We start from the raw sequence: 19091 nt of genomic DNA on the forward strand, positions 1-19091 counted from the left end.
AGATTTAAGCCCACTAGCATTCTTTGTCTCCCTGTGTTGGAGGGCGAAAGCAACCAGGGCTGCCTCTTGCTTCTCTTGCATTCGGGGTGTGGAACATTACCCTGCACAAGGGTGCTGGTCTGTGGTTCTGTCCTGCATGCCTGGCCTAGGGAGTGCTCCCTTGCGTAGGCAGTCCAGCATTCACTTGCAGGGCAGTCTGGCTACGGCCTCTTCTGAAGCCTGTAGCCGACTTGTCGGCAGGGACAACTCTAAAACTGGAGGGACATTCCAGCTCTGGAGCACACGGCAGCTCAGAGTAGCCCTGATGTCCTGTCTGGATTGTTGCTACAGAGAGCCTCTGTGGTGAGAGTGCTGATGAGTCTCTGGCAGTGTAGACAGCCACGGAGAGGCTCCGGCCAGCCCTCTGGGGCTTTCTTTCACTTTGGCAGCATGCAAGACATGGGTGTCTGGGATGATTCACAGTTCTTTGGGGGTAGGCCTGGTCCTGGCTCTTTATTATGGGTTCTGGACAGGAGGAGGAGTACTCATCACCAGGAACTGCATCTTATCTTACAGAGAAAGTCCATTCCTGTGACCAGGAAAGACAGAGTGCCCTGGAAGAGGCCCGGCAGAATCCCCGAGAGGGCATTGTGATCCCCGAGTGTGCTCCTGGTGGGCTCTATAAGCCCGTGCAATGCCACCAATCCACAGGCTACTGTTGGTGCGTCCTAGTAGACACAGGGCGCCCATTGCCGGGGACTTCCACACGGTAAGCCTGCTCTGAGCATCCTGAGACAGGGACTGGCTAGCCTCTGGTTATTCTGCCTTTATTATCTTCGCCACCGTACTTCTCACAGACTCAAGTCACAGGAGACTAAAGTCTCCTTTCCAAAGCAGATGAGGGTCTAGCTGAAGGGCCTGGGGGACCTGGATCCTGACCACCGATTTGTGGATTTTTGAAACCTACTTAATCTCTCTCAACACCAGTTCCCTGATGAAAATCTTATGCACCACCCTGGTCTTGAAGTGACAAAAAAACCCCAAAAAACAAAAAACAAAAACCCAAAAATCCATGTGCAGACTGGAGATGGCATTGTTATCACGCTTGTGTGGTTAAAATGACATGCCTGAACATGTCTCAATGGGAGCATGTGTACTGGATTGTCTTGTAGCTTGCGGACAGTTCAGGGACTGTTTTACTTTCCTTCCCAAGGGCTCTAGGCTTAGTGACAGCACAGGTTGTTGCTGGGCAGTAGTGGCTGAAGAAGATTCAGTTGCCAACCCCCTTAAAAATGCCTCACTTCTCTGTCTCTCCCAAAAGCTATGTGATGCCAAGTTGCGAGAGTGATGCCAGAGCCAAGAGTGTAGAGGCGGATGACCCTTTCAAGGACAGGGAGTTGCCAGGTAGGCGACACAGCCCTGCCCGGGCGGTACCGGCAGTTCTTTGGGCTTCTCGTCCCTCTCCTGTGCAGGGCCCACTCTCTCCTCTATGTCTGTTTTCCCAATCGGCAGCACAGAGCAAGGCATGCTGGGAAGGCTCATCATAGGAGCACAGACCTGGAAACTGTGGAATCTACAGCCAGTCAGTCCTGTGCCTTTGACAACTCTTCCCTTGCTCTTTCCTCCTTGTCTTAAGATTGTAGTCAGGGACTTAGAGCTCTGTCGCTGGAGTGTCATGGTCATTTTCTAAGTCAGTGAAGTGGGGATGGCATTTGGGGAGGCTGTAAAGCAAAGATAGCTTACAGGGAGTGGCTTCCTTGAGGAGCCTGTCTGGTGCCTGCCACCAGTTCTGTGGATTGCTTATATGATGACCCTTGATGACACAGGGTGGCCACTAGGTATGAGACATACCGGCAATAGCTCAAGACCCCAAAATTGATGCTGTGGGTGGGTTTTTCCTTATTTGTAGGAAACTCCAAGTGGCAATAAAAATTCTAAATACAGGCTATGTGGACTGTGGACTTTCCCCTGTAAATCCTCTTAAGTTCCTCTTCTTTGTGCACCATTCTAGAAAAAGCCCAAGCACAGAGAAATCTTCTCACAGGTGACCCTGTCTTAGACCTACACACACATAGGAGAGCATTGTTAGAGAAAACACCCCCACGCCTCTATGTAGGTGGGAGCTAAGTTCGTGATTGATAGCTGTTTTTACTCAGTACAAGATTAGGTCTGTCCTGGTGGGAACTGGCGCCACCTTCCTATTACCCGGAAGGACTCCAAAGTAAGAAGCAGGGAGTCCTGAAACCTCTGTGTGAGGTTAGTAGAAATCACAGTGTCACAAAAGTTGAGGCAGGGAGGCCAGGGTGCCTTCTTGTAGCCACCCCAGGACAGACGGAAATGGCCCTTCTATTTCATGCTAGATATGGCTTAATCTAGTCCTCGAAGACATGAGGTTCACAGAGTAGAGGAGACAAGTCATAGGCAGGTAAAGGAAGGCATGCACATATAGATTCAGGGCAGGTTCCCTCCAGAGAAGAGTAAGGTGCGATGGGAAAGACAGCAAGAACCTACGGAGTCCACACTGCTCTAAGAAGTCGTGTTTAAGACCTGGAGGGTTGGAGAGAAGAGGGCTTAGTTGCTGCAGGTGTAGGGGTGGGGCCGTGGCTATGCTGAGGGCACATTTGATGCAGGCGAGTAGGGCTCCCATCTCTGTAGTGGTAGGGCAGGGTTTCCCCAGAAATGCTTCTCCTTGTGGCATGGATCTGAGACAGGAACATCTGTGCTTGGGCTTTTGCCAAAATAGTGAAACAAGAATAGGAACTCATGGGTCCTCATGGAGGAGTCTCCAGTTACCATCTCAACTGGATAAAAGGGGGCAAGAAGAGGAGCGTCTGGATATGTTCACTTAAACCACAGATTCCCCCCTCCCTTGTCCTTCCTTGACATCAGTTCTTGTCCCCAGATCAGAACAGTGCCTGCCTGGTTATTGTCTTGAGGACACTGGCCCAGGATATTATGGTGAACTCTGTGACGCTGAGGGCCCTGTCTGTTGTCTTCCTGGCATTTCCATAGTTCCTGTGCTGGTCCTCAGCAGAACTCTGTGGGATGGAAGCAAGCTGAAAGTTTTATTACTTTCTGGTGCTTCTGTGTGGCTTATGCATAGGCGATAGTGGAGGCCCATGGAGGTCATTTGAGCACTGAACGCATCCTCAGTCTCTGGCTGGACAAAGACTCTGAGGGGATGGTAGCTGAGGAAGTTGTTGCCTTGGTAAATTACCTATGTTCTGCCTTCAAATCTCCTCTTGACTTTTAGGTTGTCCTGAAGGGAAGAAGATGGAATTTATTACCAGCCTGCTGGATGCCCTCACCACAGACATGGTTCAGGCCATTAACTCAGCAGCGCCCACTGGAGGTGGGAGGTGAGAATGTGAGCAGGAAAGGGTGTGGCCCTGGATTCTTCAGATACTAAAGGGGGGGCTGGGAGAGAAGTCTGCTTTTCTCTGGAGCATGTGTAACCTCCAACGGCCATGATTTTGCTGTGATCCTCCTGCCTCTGCCTTCTGAGTGCTGGGATCACAGGTGTGTGCAACCACACCATGAGAAATAGGAGCATTTCAGTCAAGAGGCATCACATCTCAGCCAGTCAAGATGGTTGTCATCCAGAGGATGCATGGTACAGTGTCATGCTCTTAGGATCCCGTTAGGAGGACAGAACTTATATATTCAGGGTTCTTACATAGACAAGAATTTTAAAATAAAGGGAAGGGAAAAGGATGGTACAGTAGCTACTAGCTATATTTCTTTAAGATCCTTTAAGCACTCCAGGTTCCCATGAGCTCACAGGTTAGCTTCTGGCCATGGCTCTGTTTCCTCTTACCTGGGCACATAAGGCAGACTCGATCTTATGGAGCACAACACAAAATCTGAGAAAGATGGAGACATAGTCTGACAGGCCATAAGTGAGAGCTGCTTTGAGGGTTCCCACAATGCTCAGCAGCCTAGCATCTGAAAATAGAGGCGATGCGCCCCAGTTTCTAGGAAGAAGAGAAGAGTGAGCATTCAAATGTATACTACTGCATGCCTATAGGCGTGCTGATGCCAAGAGCATGCTAAGCAACTGCTGGTTGATGACAACCCAGGCATGAAGTACAGTTGCCCCTCTTTTTCATCTGTTTCACTTTTCATGATTTCAGTTGTTCTCAGTCAACTACAGTCTAAAAAAACTGAATTGGAAAATTCTAGAAAGAAAACAGTTTATAAGCTTAGAATAACCTTTATTGCACTGTTTTGTTATAATGATCTTATTATTAGTTATGGCTGCTAATCTCTGCTGCTTAATATATACATGTTTTTCATAGGCATGTATATTAGGAAAAACAGTGTATTTAGAGTTCTATATCATCTGCAGTTTCAAGCGTCCATGGGGATCTTAGACTGTAGAAGGGGGAACTAATGTTCTTAGTTTGTTTAGAAACAGAAGAACCAACATAAATAATGGAGACAGTGTGGACACAGAATCTCAGGTCTGGGTGGGCCCACCCACGGCTCAATGGTCCTGGATGCAAGTTCTCCCTCAGCCCTGTAGAGACATCAGCACCCCAACCCTGGTTTCCACAGGAACCACTGACCCCAGGACTGGATGGTCTTGGCTACAGGAAGGGGATCCTAGAAGTTAGGATTGGTGTCTTCATGTCACAGGACAAAGAGATTTCTACAGGCAATAAAAACTAGAAAATTTCATGCTGATGTATCCTTAGGGAAGGACTTGAAAAAACATAACACCTCCTTTAGGTGTAATTTAGGATTGGGGGAAGTTTTTTAAAAACACTCCCTAAAACATGGTTTTTAATTTTAAGCTCATATCAGCTTAAAATGACCATGCATAGTTTTGATAGGAATGAGAGGTTTGGACTGTTCTGGGTACTTGTGTTACCCAAGGGCTGGACTTTAAATCAACAGGAAGACAAGGAAGACCACAAAATGGTTTAGAAATCAGGCAAGCGTGAAGGAGGAGAGGATGTAGGGATGCTGTGGGGAGGTGCCAGGGCTGCCAGCCTTCCTGGGCTCTCCTGCATCTTCCCACTGCATTAAGCAGAAGCCTGGGCATGTACCCTCAGGAAGCTCCCCCTGGCCTCTTGACCTTCTAGTTTCCCCTCCCACTGTCATGTTTCAGGCACTAGCCCTTCCAGCTTCCTTCCACAGGTTCCTCTGGCTGTCCTGGGACCCTCACACCTTCTACCCCTTCAGTCTAGAATGTCATTCCCCTTTTCTGGTGACTGTCTGGTATATTGACAGATTACCTTCTCCAAGGTCCTTCCTGGATGTATTTCTAGAATTTAGATCCCACAGTAGATATTCGATGTGTGTGGATGAATACTTAGCCAGAAGGGTGGTAGACATGGTAGACAGAGGAGAGTCCAGTGACTCTTGCAATATGAGGCTGGATGCAACTGGGGACTTCACTGTGATGTTTTTATAAGAAAGGCTCTACAGTACTCTGCCTGGGCCTGATCAACTTGGGCTTCTGTATAGACAGATGCTGGCCAGCCAGTCTTCTGTGATGGAGGAACAGGGGTAGGGGAAATAGGAGTAGGGGTGAGAGGGACCGGGCTGCTGGAGAGCAGTTAGCGTATCTGGAATAGGGCTGATGGAGAGAATCAGGAAATCCAGAGTTCCTTGGGTGTTGGACTTGGCTTTGGAATTGAGAGCTTGGGTTTCAGGTATGAGATTAAAGAACCCACATTCAACCCTTGCTTCTCAGGGTTTAACAATCAAACCTGGATGTCAGTGGATAACAGTGGGGGAAAGTCCTGCAATGGAGGCTGTGGGAAGAAGGGAGAGAGGATGTTTGAGCGGTATAGAAGATTGATCATCCCCTCCCCCAACCTGCCACTTGTCAGACATGGTGATTGTCACACACGGTTTTGCAATGACTCTCGGGTCTCAGCTGATCTTGGTATAAGTTCTATGCTCGTTTCTGGGGATACCTGAAGAAAAGGACATAGTGCCTCACATGGAGGAGAGGTATATACTCAGGAGATGACGACAAAGTCAATGTGATCGTAGAAGCTGGAAAGAGCTTCCAGGACTCAGGGTGGTTAGGGGAGGGGCACGTGAGACCTGACAATAGGAAGTGACATTTTCACTTACACAGGGGGAGCAGCCTGACCACATTATACCGGGATGAGGGCATTTCATCAAGGAACACATGGGCAATGGGAGAGGAACAAGGTGGGGCCAGGTGGGGCATATGGGGGAAGCAACAGGAAGTGGCATGAATCGGCCTGGGGTATGGTGTGGATAAGTCGGAGATGTCGCTGCAGAGCTGGACAGAGTCATGTTGAGTCATGCCAGAGGCATCAGGGACCACAATGATTGAGAGTACTTTTGAACGATCATCCTGATGACATTATGGTGCAAAACCAGGGGAACTTTAAATGGGGTGGGAGAGCGGTTGTCAGCAAGAGGGTGATAGGAACACTACTGGGTAGAAAAGAGATGATTTACTGAAGCATTCCATGTGAAATTAATAGATTCTCAAGACGAGGTAAATGCAGGGAGAAGGAGAGAGGGAGGTGCCAGCTTCCCTCTATGGCCTCCTAGACTGATGTGGTGGCCAAAACCAGTGTTCCCCAAATCTAAACTTAGACAACGTAGAGGTGGGTGCCTGTGGAAGCATCTGTGGCTGGTATGCGGCGGGGGCACCACAAGCATCTTTAGATGATTGGTCCACCCCACCCCCAACCAGGGCTCTGGAAGGCATTTTTCTATGGACCACCCACCCACCCATTCACTAAATCCTCAGTCTAAAAAGGAAGGCTGTCTACCTAGGTAGGTAGGTAGGGCACTCTTGGGAGACCCAGCCTTGTCTATTTGAGCCTCCTGGTCGTTCACATGCTTCCCAAGGAGAGACGCATCCTCCTAAGTAGACTCATGCTTCCTAAGTGGCCCTCATCCTCCGGGTAGAGTGCAGTTGGTTGTCTGTTGATGGCTTTGCAAGGAAGAGTCTGGAGTGTGGCTGACTTGGCAGTTCCCATTTCCACCCGCACAGCTGGTGGGGCTTGGACCCAGCTCCACATGGGGCTCAGTCGGTCTGCTTGGATTGGCTCAGGCCTCCTGGCCAGCCCTCCTTACCTTCTCTAAAACTGCTTAGGACAGCAGAACTGGGCCCCAGATCTTGGCCAAAGCAGGTTGTGGTAAATGGGCTTGGCTCTCCAGCGACGTGTTACAGCCAAACCCTGCCAGGGCCAAGGCCACAGAATCAAAACAGAGTGCCGCAGGAGGATGGCCTTCACCACCCCTAAAATTGGGAGAAGGCTGAGTGTGTCTGTTCAGGGAGGGACCTGGTTCTAGTGGGTTTCCCTATCCCTGAAGGCAGAAGCTACTAAAATAGCCTAAAGGCAGAGTCACTGAATATATCTTGAATATAGAATATAGAGAATATCCTGAATATAGAATGAGTTATCTTTGGGAAGGTAGCTTTCCACACTACATCTGAGAAAACTTAGGCAGTCAGCCTACCCAGGTAGCCCTTTAGGAAGAATTTCACCCATGAAAGGGCCCTTATAGGCACCTCGGAGATGCAGAGATCGTGCTTGGAGTGAAGGTGCTTGCCGTCATGACTGAGCTAGATCCCGCACAAAGATTCATACACACACAAATAAGTGAATGAATGTAAAGAAGAAAACTCTAAAAGAATACTTAGGGAAGCTTGTGTGACCTGGGCGGGGAGTGGGATGTGACTTTGAGGTAAGGGTATAAGTGGCAGAGTCTGTGATGGCAGGGATGCACTGAGATGGCTCCTGTAAAATCTGTCTCACCCATATCTAGCACTCCCCTGCAGGGGGGAATCTCAGAATTGCTCGGTTCGCAGAGGTCTCTTGTGCTTTCTCTTGCACATGCTCAGTGTTGCTCTGGCTCTCCCAGGTCATAGGATAGATCAGATGTGAAAGGCTCTTGGTGTTTGTTCTAGTAAGGTGTTGGTTCCCAAGTATGGCCCTGCCATCACTCAGTTTTGAGGTATAGCTAAAGCTTTGTTACTTAAGGGGACTTCTGGAGATCAAAGGGATTCAAAAGCAGAGGCTTGTGATATCTGGGACAGAGGGGAGGGAGTGGGACAGAGGCAGAACCCTTAGTCCCCACAGGGCAACCAGTGGGTTGGTGGCTTGGAAGGGTCTCAGAAGACCTCTCCTGAGATATGGTGTCCTGTGCTTAACCCAGCATTCTGCCACGGGCTGGCAGCAGGCAGGGTGTGCAGGCTAGCTGTGGGAAGTCAGGACTGCTCCACACTGAAAGATCTTGATGGGGGAGCAGAGAGGGTACAGAGGAGAACCACGAGGGCAAAGGAACAGAGCCCAGATGAAGATCACCCCCTGGCCAACTCAGAGCTTGCAAGGTAGGAAGAACTGCTTCTTGATGCGAAATAGCCTGAAGGCAGGTAGGGAGAGCTCTGACCACAGACGTGCAGAGAACAGACAGGCAGGCGGATAGGAGGGCGCTCCAGGAACACGTGTTGGAGGGAGAAAACCTTCTCTGGCAGGGCCTCTGGGTGGGATGACCTCATCCCTTCCCGTCTCACCAACTGAGACTTTATTATTCCAGCCTCCAGGTAGACATTACGCTATGCAGAGCCTAAAGGTTAAAGGAAGAGCTGCCTTCTTCTTGGCGCTCTCTTGTCTCCTCCATAGCTTAGGTCCTCTCTGATGTTCCTCTTCATGTGCCCTGAGCACTCCCTACAGACTTTCTGCCTGCCAACCCTGTGTACTGCAAGGGCAGCCATGAGAGCAGATGCTGTCACTAATAACAGAATAGTAACATTTAAACACAGGCTGCACAGCCCCCGCAGAGAATGTCAGCCTGCCCCAGACTCCCTGCACCTGGTTTCCATGGCAGATTAAGCAGATTCCCCAGGAGTCAAAGGCCAGTGACAGCTCAGTGTGCCTTGCACCTTCCCTAAGGGTTTCTCTGGGTGGAAGCTGTCAGGATGAGGTCCTACTGACATCCTTCTTAGAATCCAGGATGTCTGGGGGATTTATCCAAGACTGTGGTCTGCCTCGTTAATAATGGACTAGGCAGCTACCAGGGGTTACAAGCTCTTCTCTGCAGGGGTGTGGGGGAATGCAGCTTCTTTTTGCTTGAACGTCATGTTACATGGGAGTCACTGTGAAGTAAGACAGGATTTTCTAGCTTCTTCTCAGGGAGGGATGAGAGGTGATCCACTCCTTTCTAGAATATACAGCAAATCTGAGAAGGGTGTCATATCACCAAGTGCCTTGGACATTTTTTAAGAACCATGTGTATCTTCAGAGTATGCTAGCAGGTCCCGATCACCTGGTCTAAGGTCCTTGCTTGTCAGTGAACTTCCCTATCAATGTTCTGTTGCAGACTCTGCACACGTGTGTGTTATCTTCTGTTCAGAAACTCCAACTCATCATGAACAGAGTTATCATTGGCTTTAAAAAACTCTAAGGAGTATCACCCTGACTTCTTTGAGTAAAGATTATGCATAAATAATTGAGTAATAAATAAAAAGATAGGCAGGCCATCGAATATATACGTACACACAGACATTGGCCTTGTAACTTTGTGCTTCAGAGATATAGGCTGTGCCAGATGTGGTCATCACTATGTATCTGGGCACACAGATGTATTCCCTGTCACTAGTTTCTCTAAGCATTAGCTGGGGTTCTGGTTACTATGTGATCTCCTAGACCCACCCCAGACCTCCTGACTGGAAACCTTAAACTCTAGAGACTCACCCCAGCAGGTTTAGAATATGCTTGCTTTAGAATCTCTGTTTGGGTCTGAGGAGATGGTTTGACAGGCAAAGAACAAGCAGCAAACACAAGAACAGAGCTTAGGTCTCATCTGTGAATGTAAATTCTGGGAACACACCTGTAACTCCAGCACTCAGCAGGTGGACATTGAGTATTCTGAGTAAGCTGGCTAGCTAGATCAACTGTGTCAGGGAGCTGTGACTTCAACTGAGAGACTCTGTCTCAATGAATAAAGTGAGCAGGACCAAGGAGCACTCTCCTATGCACAAGCACAAAGCCACAGGTCAGGAGCATCGCACATCTCATCTACCAGCCTTTATATTTTGGGCTCTGCTTCTCCTAGACTGTGAGCAGACTGAGGCTAAGCTGACATCTCCAGTTCTGGCACTGGGTGTGGTGACCACTCAATGCTGGGTCCCATACAGGAGTTCAGAAAGCATCCTGTGTGACAGTGATCTATGGGTCATGAGAAGGACAGTTTAGATATAGTCATGGCTTACTCAGGTGAACTAAATCTACACAATTTCTCTCCAGTGCCTATGTATACTAGAAATATCCTGGCTATTTCAGGGGGTCAGGCAGGTCAGTGAATAACATCACTTGGATGCCCCTAAGGAAAGAGCTATTGCTACCTGATGGTTGGTAGCCCAGCATAAAGGCTGTCTTGGGTTAGTCTTTGTTGCTGTAACAAAATACCCTGAGCTGAGTAATTTATAGAGAAGAGTTTTATTTTGGCTCACATTTCTGGAAGTCCAAGAGCATGCCAGCATCCATTTGACTTCTGGCAAGGGCCTCTTACAGCTTCAGCTAACTCATGCTAGAAAGTACACATAGGAAATACACACAGAGATGAAGGGAAATGGGTGTGTGTGGATATAGCTTCATAGCAGCCTCCTCTTGTAAGAGCTAATTCGTTTCCATAAGAACTGACTCAGGATCTGTAGAAGGTAATTAATCTCTCTTCAAGGGTCTACCTTCATTCCCCAACACGGATTCATTATTAACCAACTTCAATACAGGTTGCTTAACCGTATCGAGTACCCTGGTGTTTGGCCATTTGGGAGAGAATCACAGCAAAGCAGGTGACTCCTGCAAGATCCTGAGTGGTGTTTTCTGGGGTGGGGGTTTTTGTCCATGGCCAGGTTCTCAGAGCCAGACCCCAGCCACACCCTGGAGGAGAGAGTGGCACACTGGTACTTTAGCCAACTGGATAGCAACAGCAGTGATGACATTAACAAGCGGGAGATGAAGCCTTTCAAGCGCTATGTAAAGAAGAAAGCCAAGCCCAAGAAATGTGCCCGGCGCTTCACCGACTACTGCGACCTGAACAAGGATAAGGTCATCTCACTGCCTGAGCTGAAGGGCTGCCTGGGTGTTAGCAAAGAAGGTGAGTTCTACCCCCTGTATGCCTGCCAGACCCACGGACAGGGACCAAGGGCTGACCAGCCATTTATTGGAAGTGGGCTGTGGTTCAGGGCCTAGCTGCCTGCTGCAGTCATGGAATTGACTGGTGAGGTTCCTATTCTTACACAGTCTATTGAAAAGACATAATAGTTATTCGTGTACTCTGAAATTAGTACTATCAGAGTGTTAGATAGGGTAGGGCAGACTACAGCAAGTAGTGAATAGACTCATTCACACCATAGCTCAACTTAGCAGAGATTGCTTATCTTTTTTATCTTGTTCATGGAGTAGTGTAGTTCCTGATTGTGATCCAGACTGTGTGCGTATGAATGTGTGTTGTGTGTGGTATGCGTATGCAAGGGATAGCACAAGGATTGGGACTTCTCAACACAATACCTCAAGGAAGCAGGTAGTGAGAATGACCCTGATGGTTTTGTCAAGAGGCTTTTAGGGGCGCTGTGTGGGTCTGATTTATTGCCCATCCATCATATAGAATACGCTTGGGTGTGTGAGGGAATTCTCTGGAACAGTCTTAGAAGTATCCTGCATGTAATTTCTCATGGGTCACAAACTGGAACTCTTGAGGGCTGTAGCAACTATAGGTGGCAGGAGGCAAAGTAAGGCTAGAGAGCCCTTCACTCAAGTGAGGAACAAATGGATTGGGACGGTCATATTTGACAGAGACTGTAGTGCTCATCCCAGACCTACCCAGGGACACTTGCTACTTAGTAAGGAGTTGCTGAGGCCTGATCCATGGCCCATTCCATGCCCCCTTTGTGTTGCGAGTACCTGTCCATACAGCAACTAAAGCCAAGGGAAGGTACAATGTGGTGACTTGGTTCACAGAACTCAGAGAGCCTCCCTCTGGAACCTTGCCAGGGACCAGGTGTCTGCCACTTCAGCCAACACACAGGACCCAGAGGAAGCATCTAGAGGAAGCTGTGATCTGGGATGCAGGATTTAAGGATCAGTGCTCATCTGGATGCCCCAACCCAAATTCAGCGAGGAGCAGGCTGTAGATTTGAGTCATCTGAATATTTTTTCCCAGAGACTCCTGGGGTACTTTCTGTTTCTTGCCCAACCCTACCTTGACCCTCACACTTAAAAAGTGTCACTGAGGGTCTGGCTGAAGCACCTGTGCCTGTGACATGTCTGCCTGCATCTGTGCATGCACCTCTTCAGCATATTGCTGTGAGCATGCCTGCATGGGTGCCTGTCTGACAGCATCTCCATCTCTGTGTGTACACACGTGTGTTTATATGTGCCTGTTTTCAAAAATTATTTTTGTGTGTGTATGAGTGCTTCTCTCCATTTACGTGGTGTGCACCAGGTATGTGCCTGGTGCCTGCAGAGGCCAGAAGAGGACCTGTTGGAACTGGAATTACAGATAGTTGTGAGCCACCATCTGGATGCTGTGAACTGAACCTGGGTTCTCTGCAACAGCAGCAAGTGATCTTAAGTCCTGGGCCATCTCCCCAGCCCTTTATGCATGACTATACATGTATGCACATGCTCTCTCTCTCTCTCTCTCTCTCTCTCTCTCTCTCTCTCTCTCTCTCTGTGTGTGTGTGTGTGTGTGTGTGTGTGTGTGTCTGTGTGTCTGTGTGTGTGTGTGTTGGAATGGGGTGAAGTAAAATGTAGAAGGAAGAGAGGGTTATGAGTTAGAGTTGAGGTTGCCTGTGTAGATGGCAAGTCCATAGAGTACGATGGGACTCTTCTTTCCATCCCTCTGCCAGACAACACACTGATCCTAGAGCCCAAAGCCTTCTATTGTTCTACGTTTAAGAGTCTGGTTTAAGCAGAGGAGCAGTACTTCGCAGCAGTGCTGCCAGTGCTTGCCTTATCAGTAGGACTTCATAGTTTAGCTTTCTTGCCCTCCATGAGGATGACCCCAGAGTGAAGAACAATGTCTCTTGTGAGCAGGCCAGTCTTATTGCCTGGGGAAGCCAAGAGAGTGGCCAGAGAGAAATACTGGGCAATGGGGCACAGATGTAACCTTGGGACTCTGTGAAGAGAGAACCTGTGGGGAGCTGTGTGGCCAGTGCCCTGACAAGGATATTTGTTTCTAGGCATATGGTGCTAGCAGGAGAATGGAGGACTATGAAGAAACCTAGGGGAGGGGTGAGGACAACTGTCTAGACAGAAATAGGGATGTAGGTACGACCAGAGACCCTGAAGTCAGATAGACCTGACTGTTAAGTTCTGTCAGTTCTAACCCTGTAATTTGACAAGGTTCCTCATCTCTCTGGATTTCAGTGTCCTCCTCAGCCAAATGGAGGTAGTAATATCTACCTTGGAGATTTGGAGTGAGAAGTTAACAGTTCAGAGTAGGTGATGGGCGGGACAGAGTCCAGATGCACAGCGACCACATAAAAGCTATCAGTCAGTAGCAGAGGAATTTACCCATGGGATAGAGGTGCTGCTTGCTGGCAGCCTCAAGGTCTCCCTTTGCTCCAAATGGCAGAAAGCAAGATGGTATATGAGAGCCCAGGCACAGGTCATCTAGTATTATGTGGTGCCCTCTGGTGGCCTGAGAGGGCCTTGCATGCCAGATGGGGGCCCAAAGTGAGTGGGAAGATGTGGGACTTGGGTTGTGTAGTTTTGGGTTTGAGGGGCCTGACTTCTGGAGATGCCACAGGAGCACCCCTTCTTTTGTCTTCCATGACTCTCACTGGAGAGCTGAATCCTTTGCCCAGCATGGCAAGCCTGACATTTGGAGGCCTGGGCCTCAGTAACTGTTCTTTTCCAAGTCATAAAGCAAGTTTGTCAGGATTGCTGTCTCCACCCTGTACAGCAAGCAGCAGAGGACCAGAGGCTCAGTGTCTCAGAAGCACCAGCTTTTCCTTGAGCTCAGTCTTCTCCTCTCCCTCTGAGGATCAGGAGCTCGGGGTCCAGAGGATGACAGCAGCAATGAGGTTACTTCCTCCCATGAATGCTGTGCCATCCTGGGTTTTTAGCCACATTAAATGAGGATAATATCACTCCTATTATATAAGTTTGCTGAGGTACAGGGATGCATTCCTGTCTCTTCATTTTGTTTTCTGGCTCTTAGCTAATGAAGCAGAGGCCACCATAGGCCTTCTTCTTCCATGTACGGATCTCCATGTTTATTCTTGAGGGCAGCACCTGCGGAGTGGAGCAGAGTAAATGTAGACTCTGAGGTTGGGCAGCCTGGCTCTGCCCTTGCTCACCTGCCTGCCTTAGGTCTGCTCCTCTTATCTTCCTGGAGTTGTGATCTCACCTGCAAACTTAGATATACCAACATCTACCCTTAGTTTGTCTTTCTTGGTCTTAAGGAATGTTGAGAGGGGCTGAGCTGTGGCATCATAGGATCCATAGGTAATCCTGGACTTAGCAGGAGAGAATCTCCAACCCCCCGCCCCCATGAATTCAGCTGATCCCCAGGCAATCCTACCTGGGAGACAGAGACGTAGCATAGATGTTGTCTTAATACCATCTTCTGGTTCGGTCCAACGATGTTCACACAGGGAACATGACCCGGTTCCTAGTATGTTTTCCCTTCGGGATCAGGTCCTGAGGGAGCACCAGGACCTGTGCACAGGGGTGGGTGTTATCAAACCAGGTCTTGGACCTTGTGTAAGTCACTCTGAGCCTTTGCCTCCAGATTTGGCAAGCGAAGGAACTAAGGTTCCTTCCACCTCTGACATTACAGGACTCAAGAGACCCGGAACCAAAAAGGTTATAAATAGCCATTAAAACCCTTCTTAGCTAACAGCTGAGGGGATTCAAAGAGGCATCCTGCGTGGGTTCCAATACCACAGTGGGAAAGGAAAGTGAAGAAAACCTGTTTATTCTCTCTTCTATTGGTGCCTGCCTCATCTATTCAATTTGAGTTCAAACTCAGCCTGGACTATAGAGAGAAATGCTATCTCAAATAAAAAAAAAAAAAAAGTGCCAATGACACCAGGAGTGGCGGCAGCAGCAGCAATAAGCCAGCGAGACACTCCAGCCTGACTATAGGGGGGGAAAAAGCTGTTTAAAGGTGCTGGTAGACAGTGGGTTTATTAGGCAGAACATGGCAGTAGGCATCCCCAGAACAGGAAGCACAGCCATGCCACTTCCGGCTCCCTCCCGCTACTTCCGGCTTCCCTCCCACTCTTCCACTCTTATGGGTTCCGGTTCTGAGGGCAGAGCAGGCAGGGGCTCAGATACAGGAGCTCTGCCAGCTGTCTGGGTCATGACCTCTCCCATGTCATATGTTCCTATTTGTTGCAGGTGGTAGCCTTGGCAGCTTCCCTCAGGGAAAACGAGCAGGCACAAACCCGTTCAGTAAGTGACCTTTCTGGACTTCCCTCTTCGGTGGACCCCCTGCAGAAACCGTAGCTTAGCAGTCAAGCCATAGACCAGACCATCACTTAAAGGCCCCCACTCCGTGTCTGGTGGGGATCTGAGGAAGGTGTCATCAGTGTTGAAAGGATTCTGTCACCCGCACCTGTCCCAGGCACCTGATGTTTCCTCCAGGCTAGGGTAGTACGACCTGACCAGAACTCAGCAGATTTCATCCTGTGCTTGTCTGGCAGACTCCGGGTTTGTACAGTTCCACCGGAATTTACAGTTCCTAACTGACTCTGGATGCTGGGGGCCCCAGAGTAGCAAAAGATAGGAGGGTAAAGCACGCACATCTGAGTATCTAGGCAACCTGCGCCTGACCTAGCCCATGTCTGCTGTACAAAGGCTGTCCTCATGCAGATAGTTTCGTAGCTGAACATTTCGTACACTAATGGCTCACATCGCTTTTTTTCTTTTTGCTCTCTCCTTCCCGCTCCCAGTCGGACGCCTTGTCTAAAGAGTGGAAAAATCAAAAGGCCCATGGAGACTCCGAGGAGACAGGACTGACCATCAGACACCTAACCCTCAGCGCTGCCCGTGGCCCAGCCACAGCCTGTGTAACATAAGTGGTGCCCGCCATGTTTGCACTTTTAATAACTCTTACGTGTGTGTTTTGTTTCTGGTTCCATTTGTAAACACCAATTATCTAATACCATAGCAGGAACAGGAAAGGGAAGAAAAGCTGTTTATTCTCTCTTTTATTGTTAAGGTTTTTTTTTTTTTTTTTTTTGGATCTGCTACTGACATCTTTTAGGTTATGGGGGAGGGGTGAGGGATGGGGTCAAGAAGAAAGAGATTTATATACTGTATATAAATATATATGTAAATTGTATAGATCTTTTGTACAGGCATCGACATCGCTGTTTGTCCCTCCCCTCTACTTCCTCTGGACTCACAGTCCAGCTCTCTCCTTAGCTTCCCCGAGTTTCACTGTATATGGACTCTGAGAGAATAGATGGGAGCCCCGTGCTTGTGCTGTGGATAGCATGTTTTCTTCTGGTGGGAAGAGGGTACTGGTCCATTAGCTGTCAAAGTCCAGTCACTTGGCCATTGGCTGGGTAGGAGGGGAGCCCAGTTCCCGTGGTGGCCAGCATGGATTTCAGATCTCCGGTGGCCCACATGTCCGTGCTATCCAGATACCTTGGCAGTCTACAGTGAATAATGGAGCAATCTCTACCTGAAGGGGCTGGATTTGGCTGCTTTAAACATCTCTACCCATGTTTAGCACATCCCCCGTGTAGGACATGAGAGGTGAGACCCCAAGCATGTGAGGAAAAGGACACCCAGCACCAGCAGGGTTCTCCTTCAGGAGGTGTTGGGCATCTGAGGAGATGGTGAAGAGGACTGAAGACTTGAACCAGCCCTTCTGCAAACCCACAAGAGAGTCTCCACAAGCATGTAGCTCCCAACACTAGAGTCCGACTAAGTTTTACTTCCGTGCTCTCCCTCCATCTTTTGGATCCTCACCGATTGGGTCAGCCACCTTGTTGGCCGATCCCGGAGTTGCTCTTATTCCTCTGGCTTTTCTCATGGACTTCCAGAATTGTTGAATTGATGTGGCGTCCCTTACTTCTGCTTCCTCGGGAAGAATAGGAGCCATGATCCAGCTATAGGGAACTCTAGGCTTTTGCACAGAGTGTCACCGGGATTGCACCAGGGCAGACGAGCAGCTTTTTCTGTCTAGGTGACATGCTGAGTCAGAGGTCCTTCAGTCAGAGCAGCAAGTGATACTTAGCAGCTCTTCCATGGTCAGCCATGACGGCAGTGAGGGAGGCCAGGACTGGTGCTTTTGCTGGCTTGCTCTCCTCAACCTGCCTTCCCTGGGTTTCCATCTCAGTATCCTGTAAATGCATCCACCCTGGTAAACCCTGCTCTCTTTTGGGTCTGGAAGGCATGGACCACATAATGCTGCACACATGTGGGGAACATAGCCTTCTCGGGGCTTGATTCCATGAAGTCTCGGCTCCAGAAGGTTCTCGCTGTCCTGGTGGAAGTCACACATGCTGATGACCAGTAATGAAGTCACACACCCATGATGACCAGTAATCCTGTCCTGCACGGTAAGGTGGGAAGAACACCTTCCCTTGGAGCCTTGAACAGAAACACCGCATGCAGCAGGCTGGAGCTGGATGGCCCTCCCAGCAGACTCCAGTCCCATTTCCTAGCCAGAAGGAAATGTGCACAGAGAAGCCACCTTTATGTAGGAGTTTAGAATCTGACCAGCCAACTTCTCTCTCACAGATGGGCGTAGGCTGTGCTGTGTGGTTTTCCCTTGGGGAGGTGGGAGCAAGAAAAAGTATTTGTAGCTTGTTTTATAAAAAATAAAAATGGGTAAACTTGGGCAGCTGGTGCCTCTTTCTTTGGGTGGCCTCCTCTGAAGGAGAGGCCCCATTTCCTAGAAGGTTTCATCATTTTCCTGGTCTAAGTGCTCAAGCGCTGATCCTGGAAAGTCTAGGTTGCTTTTAGTGAGACACCAGCAGGGAACACAGTGGTCCCTGGGGTGTTTACTTCCTAGGAAGATGCCCCAGGTCCTCTTGGCCCTTAACTGCTAGTGTGTATACTTTAATTCTCCCTCTGACCTTCACCCGCACAGAAACCCCAAAGTATACTCATTCTGGGGCCCTCCCCTCAAGCTGCACCTGGAATGGAGCTGGTAGAATATTGGGAAGGAGCTCTGACAAGCTCAGCCTGGTGGGAATAGCTGTGTTAATCTTGATCTGGACCCTGGAGCTGGAATGCAGGTGGAAAGATGACCCTCTGGCCCTCAGTCAGGTTTGCCCAGCTCATGTTTCAGTTCTGCCGGGCACTGTGTGGCACCACTTCTGAGCTGGCAAACCCTGCAGAGCAGAGGACTTTGGGATGGGGGTTGACAACATGCCTAGGGCCAGGATAGGGGCCAGGCACCTGAGTCTCCTGTGAGTAGGACCTTTCCTTTCATCCTCTCTCCCTTCAGGGCTGTCCTTGGAAATGACCTTTGTTAATTACCCAGCTTTTCCTGATTCTTCTGACTGCAATTTGGGCCTTTGTCCTCTGAGGGTACACAGAAGATAATTTTTTTTTTAATTCTCCCTTCGCCCAAACTTTTCTCCCACAAGACTTCCCTGGAGAAGGATCTTAGCATTTGCCAGGTCACATAGTCCCTCATCATCTCGTACCTCATCAAATTCCTCCCAGTTTCAGAACTGAAGCTTCTGTTTCAAGGTAGTGGGAATAACTGGTTTGCTGTACACTGATGGACACTGTCATGGGTCAGTGACCAGATTGCATTGTTCCAGGTTCTAAGTATAGATTCAGGCCTAGGAAGAGGGGCAAAGTGATTGCCAGGCCTGGAGAAAGTAGACTAAGAGGTCCTCTTGTCTTCAGATTTTCTGACCTCAAGCCCTGAGCACTGCTGATTCCATGGCTGTCTTCCTGGGGGCATCAGAAGAGCAGCGTCTGTATCCTGTACCTTAGGACTGAGCTGCATTGGAGGGAGTTCATTGTCGTTCCCAGCAGTTAAATCTTACTTAAAGCCACTATTTTGTAGAGGACTGCCAGCAAGGCTTCAGAGAAGTGTGGTTAGCACTTCCCATGCAGGAAGCCCAGGAAGAGTCAGAGTTGATTTGACCTCCAGCATAGAGTATAGAGAGGGGCCATGGGAGC

General features: G+C 49.1%; 1 protein-coding gene across 2 annotated transcripts in view; it reads left to right on the forward strand.

Moving 5' to 3' along the window:
* Nucleotides 1-17790, forward strand: part of Smoc1 (SPARC related modular calcium binding 1) — a 159416-nt gene extending 141626 nt beyond the window's left edge. For both annotated transcript variants that reach the window (XM_021179100.3, XM_021179101.2), the window contains exons 8-13: nt 556-748; nt 1301-1383; nt 3233-3338; nt 10838-11082; nt 15336-15389; nt 15890-17790. In XM_021179100.3, coding sequence (XP_021034759.1) covers nt 556-748; nt 1301-1383; nt 3233-3338; nt 10838-11082; nt 15336-15389; nt 15890-15906 — 698 coding nt within the window. In that variant the 3' untranslated portion in view covers nt 15907-17790. The remainder of the gene's footprint in view (nt 1-555; nt 749-1300; nt 1384-3232; nt 3339-10837; nt 11083-15335; nt 15390-15889) is intronic.
* The last annotated feature ends 1301 nt before the right edge of the window (nt 17791-19091 follow it).

This window comes from Mus caroli, unplaced genomic scaffold, assembly GCF_978045245.1.
Source record: "Mus caroli unplaced genomic scaffold, Mus_caroli_1 scaffold_14, whole genome shotgun sequence".
In the NCBI taxonomy this organism is placed as follows: domain Eukaryota; kingdom Metazoa; phylum Chordata; class Mammalia; order Rodentia; family Muridae; genus Mus; species Mus caroli.